Source organism: Hydra vulgaris, chromosome 11 (genome assembly GCF_038396675.1).
Source record: "Hydra vulgaris chromosome 11, alternate assembly HydraT2T_AEP".
NCBI classification, from domain to species: Eukaryota; Metazoa; Cnidaria; class Hydrozoa; order Anthoathecata; family Hydridae; genus Hydra; species Hydra vulgaris.
Window position 1 is genome coordinate 49,792,493 of NC_088930.1, and position 5,447 is coordinate 49,797,939.

General features: G+C 26.9%; 1 protein-coding gene across 1 annotated transcript; it reads left to right on the forward strand.

Moving 5' to 3' along the window:
- The first annotated feature begins 2,279 nt into the window (after window positions 1-2,279).
- LOC136087103 (prostatic spermine-binding protein-like) lies at window positions 2,280-2,949 on the forward strand. Its single transcript, XM_065809609.1, has 3 exons — window positions 2,280-2,292; window positions 2,399-2,652; window positions 2,773-2,949. Exons 1-3 carry the CDS (start codon window positions 2,280-2,282, stop codon window positions 2,947-2,949), a joined length of 444 nt encoding a protein of 147 aa, XP_065665681.1.
- The last annotated feature ends 2,498 nt before the right edge of the window (window positions 2,950-5,447 follow it).

Sequence of the window (5,447 nt, forward strand, 5' to 3'; positions counted from 1 at the left end):
ATTTTTTTTCTTTAGCGTATTTATACACAAACTCAATTCCATTTATGGAAACACAATTCCATTTATGGAAATCTAGAAACATAGCATGTTAGTTAAAAAACATAGCCTATTTTTTAAAAAACATAGCATGTTTTTAAAAAAACATAGCATGTTTTTAAAAAAACATAGCATGTTTTTAAAAAAACATAGCATGTTTTTAAAATAACATAGCATGTTTTTAAAATAACATAGCATGTTTATCGAAACAAAGCATGTTACCATATTTGGATTTAGTTTCTATTATAAAATAATTTATTTTTTTCTTTTAAGAAACATTTAAAAACCGGAGGTCATGAATACACAACAAAAGCGAGTTGGAGAGTTGTTAGTGAGACGCAATGTTTTTCTCACGGGATTTTCGTCCATGCTTTGTGTTGTTAGAAAAAATCAAATAAAATATTTAATTGTAATTGATTGTTAATAAATCTGTTTCTATTTTATTGTCGTGGTTCATATCAATTAAATTATCTTTGTCCGTATAAAAATGATAAACTGATTTAATAATGCGTATTTCGTTTATAAATTGTTTCAAAAATAATTTTTTCGTTATTAAAAATAAATTTTTTCCTTCTGTAACTCGAGATAAGGCAACGTAAAATAAATGCGGAGTAAATTGTAAACTGTTTATGTAAATAACAACGTGTTTTAGTGTTAATCCTTGAACTCTGTGAACAGTTAAACCGTAAGCGAGTATTAACGGAAATCCAACACATTCGGCTAATTTTTGTTGTTTGTTATCGAAAATAATTTCAGTGGTGGGCGATAATTCTAAAATGCGTTTTTGAAAACTGACAACTATAATTTTATTATCTGCGCTGATTTCTCTTATTTTAACAATATGCCCGTTGACTAAATCTTTATCGGGTAAATTTTTTGAAATCATAACTCTTGCGCCAATTTTTAAGGTGACATAAGCGGGAATTTGAAAAGGCCAGTCGGGTGGTAATTCATATTTATTAAAAGTTTTTATTAGCGTTATTGGCAATATTCAATTTGTATTCTTTTTGATTTTTTTGTCTTTTATCGAAAATTTCAAATGGGGAAAGCTCTTCCATTTTAATTTTTTCTCGTGTCACGAGCGGGGAAAAACCATTTAAACTGGCATGGGCTTCTTTTTTTATTCTTAAAATACAATGAATCATTGCACTTCTTTTAAATGTCCCTTCTTGATGATAATATCTTTCTATGATTTGCGACCAGTTCATAGTTGAATGGATTTGAGACTCCATTGAGACTCCTAGTTCCTTTAATTGAGCTGCACCGTATTGTCCATTTTCATCCCACATTTTGATTTTTGTTTTCATGACGCTGTTTTCGCTTTCATTTGAAATGACAATCGGTTGCGACCCGTTAGTGGACATTCCTCCTTTCATACACATCTCAATCATGTCGTGATGAGGTTTACTCACAATATGTTGAACGCAAATATTTCCCACATACGAATTGTATTTACTTGCAAACGAAAAAATCGAGTGAAAAGGAAAAATGTGAAAGCCTAACTCTTGAAATATTCTATTATCAAAATCGTATAAAACAAAAGAAAGAGATATTGTATCGATGATATTATAAATATGTAGTAACTGCCCATAATTTTTTAAATTTAATAAATTCCACATTTTCATAATATTATCAAATGGTACTTGTAATTGCTTGCGTTCGTCTTGTTCATCTTTGGCTTTACTCAAAAAATTTCCTAAAAAGTCATTGATGTGAGGTGTACGCGACATATTCAAATCCATTTTGTTGATTTTTGCATAGGGAAAACAACTTTTTCCAGTGAAAAATTGGGTAGAAGATGGATTTAAAGTCCAATCCGTGTACTGTTCAAAACTAATCCATTTTTGTAAAAATAAATAATCTAATATGCTCGTTCTTAATTTGTCTTTTATTTCCTCGTTTAGATTTTTCGTTGCGTCTTCCAGTTTACAATTCAATAATTTCAAACTGTCTAAAAATATTACGTGTTTGTAAGAAACAGTTTTTAATTTTCCTAAACTGTTTGCAATACAAAATAATTCAGACATGTCATGACTGGAAAAAAGTTGTTGAAATTCTTGCTTTTCATTATGCATTTGCATCCACGGATAACGCGTCAATTCAGACATGTATTTTGTAATCATCACCAATATATCAAATAAGGCGTTATGTGCATAGATATTTACTTGAGGTGATTTAATTCGACCATACTGTAAATTGCAATAGTTGTGAGCTAGTCCCAATACTTTCCCTGTCCAATGATCATGATCAATCACCGCGTGATCAAAATACCTCAAACAAATAAATTTTAAATATTTTATACATTCTTCTTGTTTTGTCATCATTGTATCAAGAACGGGTACAGAATAAATTTCCTTTGAAGAATATGATCGCTTGAATATATTGGGATTGATTGACGACAATGAAGATGATGATGACTATGATGACTGGAATGAAGACTATAAACCAGAATACTATGAAATCTGGAGTGATGACTATAAGCAAGATGATAATGAACAAGATAATGAAAAAGATAATAACAAACAAAAAGGCAATGATAAAGGCGATAATAAAAACGACGATAAAAACTTTGACAAAGACGATAAAGACGATGATAAAGGCAAACAAGAAATAAACGTAAAATCAAAATAGAAAAAGACCAATAATCTTTCTTTCTTTTATTACCTGACTTATTGTATTTTATAGTTTTTTTACATTATATTTTCATCAATCTTATATATTGTATTTATATATCAGAATCCCAATCAGAATCAGAATCCCAATCAAAATCCCGAATCCCAATCAGAATCCCAATCAGAATCCCAATCAGAATCCCCATCAGAATCCCAATCAGAATCCCCATCACAATCCCAATCACAATCCCCAATCAAAATCCCCAATACCCAAAATCCCAATGAGGGGGACTTGACATAACTGAAATATAATTATATAAGAAACTTTTCTCTCTTTTTTTGATTTTTTTCTTTTTTTTCAATACCATAGCTATCATCATATATATATATATATATATATATATATATATATATATATATATATATATATATATATATATATATATATACATATATATATGTATATATATATATATATATATATATATATATATATATATATATATATATATATATATATATATATATATATATATTATATGTATTATATCTACGCATTGGACAACACAACACCATATATAAATATATATTATGTATATAAATTTATATTTATATTATTTATATTCAGTAATGATTATGTTTATTCATAATATTTATTTTAAATTACTTGGATTTTTTAAACAACATTTATAGTATGTGTATTTTTTATACGCCATTACTTAAATGAGTTATAATAATATGTCTATTAACACATAATATATGTGTTAATAGACATATTATGAATGGCGTTTAAAAGTGGTTTGAGATATTGCTTGTAATTTAAATCACTTTATATTTTAGATAGCTAAACTGGCGCTTTTTCTAGTGTGTTTTTAAATTAATAATTGATAAAAAAAAAAATTATTTTCCAGATTGGTAAGTTATCTAAAATTGGCGGACTAAGTGTAAAAGAAGCTGTTAAAAATATATTAAAAAGGTTAGTAACTTTTTTGCACATAGTTATTATTGAAAATATATTTATAAACATTTTTTATGTAAATTGTACATATATATATATAAATGTTTAATACTACACTATATACTGTTAAATGTTATTTTGTTTTTAGCTGTGAATTATAGCTAATGTTATTAGCTATGAAGTTTTGGCTCATTTTAATATGAAGTAATTTATAAGGAAATAGAAAGGAGAGCAATATCAACAGGCCCCAAAAATCTTCATTTCAACAACTAAAGTTGTGCGAGGCTGTGACAGGTGAATTATTATTTTAAAACATTTTTATCACATATTGTAATGGTTTGCTAACTTAAACAATTTGTCCTCAAAACTCAGAACCCAAATTCAGTTTTAAGGAAAAATTGTTTTAGAGGTCCAGGTATCAAGAATCAAGGTTGTCTGAATCTAGAAACTCCTGGAATTCAAAACTTGTCTATTAAAATTGGAATGTACAAATTTTGTTAAATCTTTTAAGAAATTCTCGTTATTTTCACGGAGACTTAATCTAAAAAAATATTTATATATATAGATAGATATATTAAACAACTTTTATTAATTTTATTCATAATTATAATTAAAATTTGTTCAATTATAATTATAATTAAAAAAATTTCAATTTTAATTCATGATTTCAATTTTCTGAACTTAATTAAGTTCAGAAAATTGAAATCAGTGTGAAAAATTCCACGAGATTTAAACTTTTTATATCCGTGTTAATTGTTTAGATGCTGTACTTATCATCCATGGAGACACTACAAGAGATTGTATTCAAAAAGAAATTATGTATGTGTTAAAGTATACTCCAGACAAAGCAGGTCAAGGTCAGAGATCATCGATTGATGCTTCATCAAACCATCCTTGTGCAAGCAATGAAACACCAAGTTATGTTTTGGAATCGGAATGATTTGTAATGATAATGTTTGGGAAATATACATGTATTTAAATTTGTAGAGTTTTATTTTAAGAGGATATATACAAATTTATTTATATGTAGAGAAAATTACACGACATTAACTAATTTCTAATCTTAAAACAACTCCTAACCAACGTTCAACGTTTTGCTGACGTTCAACCGTTCAAGGTTAGAAATGGAAAGGTTTTTTAACGTTTTTTAACGTTAAAAAACCTTTCCATTTCCAACCTTAACACAACGACTAGCCAACGTTAAAGATGATGTTAAGTCAACATTAAGTCAACGGTAAAATGCCCGCTGGGGTTAATTAAAGACCTATTTGTATGTATGCATAACGAGCTTGAAAATCTGAAAATCTGGTTTAAAGTAAACAAACTATCACTTAATACTAAAAAAACTAAATTCATATTGTTTTATTCTAAAAAACAAAAAAGTAATAGTAATTTAAAGGCAGATTCTGGGCCAAAAAGTTATGGCTATTTTACAACCACAAATTATGCTATTGTACAAAAAATTATAGTTTCATTAAAACCATAATTTCTTAGCCAAAATAAAAAAAATATAAAATTAAGATAATGATAGTATAACAACCATAATCTATATATAAATTAAAGTTACATCATAACCATAATTTCTAAGCCAAAATAAAAAAAAAAATTAGCTTCATCACAACCATAATTTATTAATATATTATGGTTATATCACAACTACAATTTCTGAGCCAAAAAAAAAATTTATAATTTTAAATAAATTTTTTTTAAGTTAAGCGTAATAGTAAATTTGTTTAAAGTATAAAAACTTCCAAATTGTCCAATTCGTTCATCCCCAGAGTTTAATGTAACTACTAATCTTCTTCCGTAAGCAACACTAGACATGGAATCGGTATAATTTA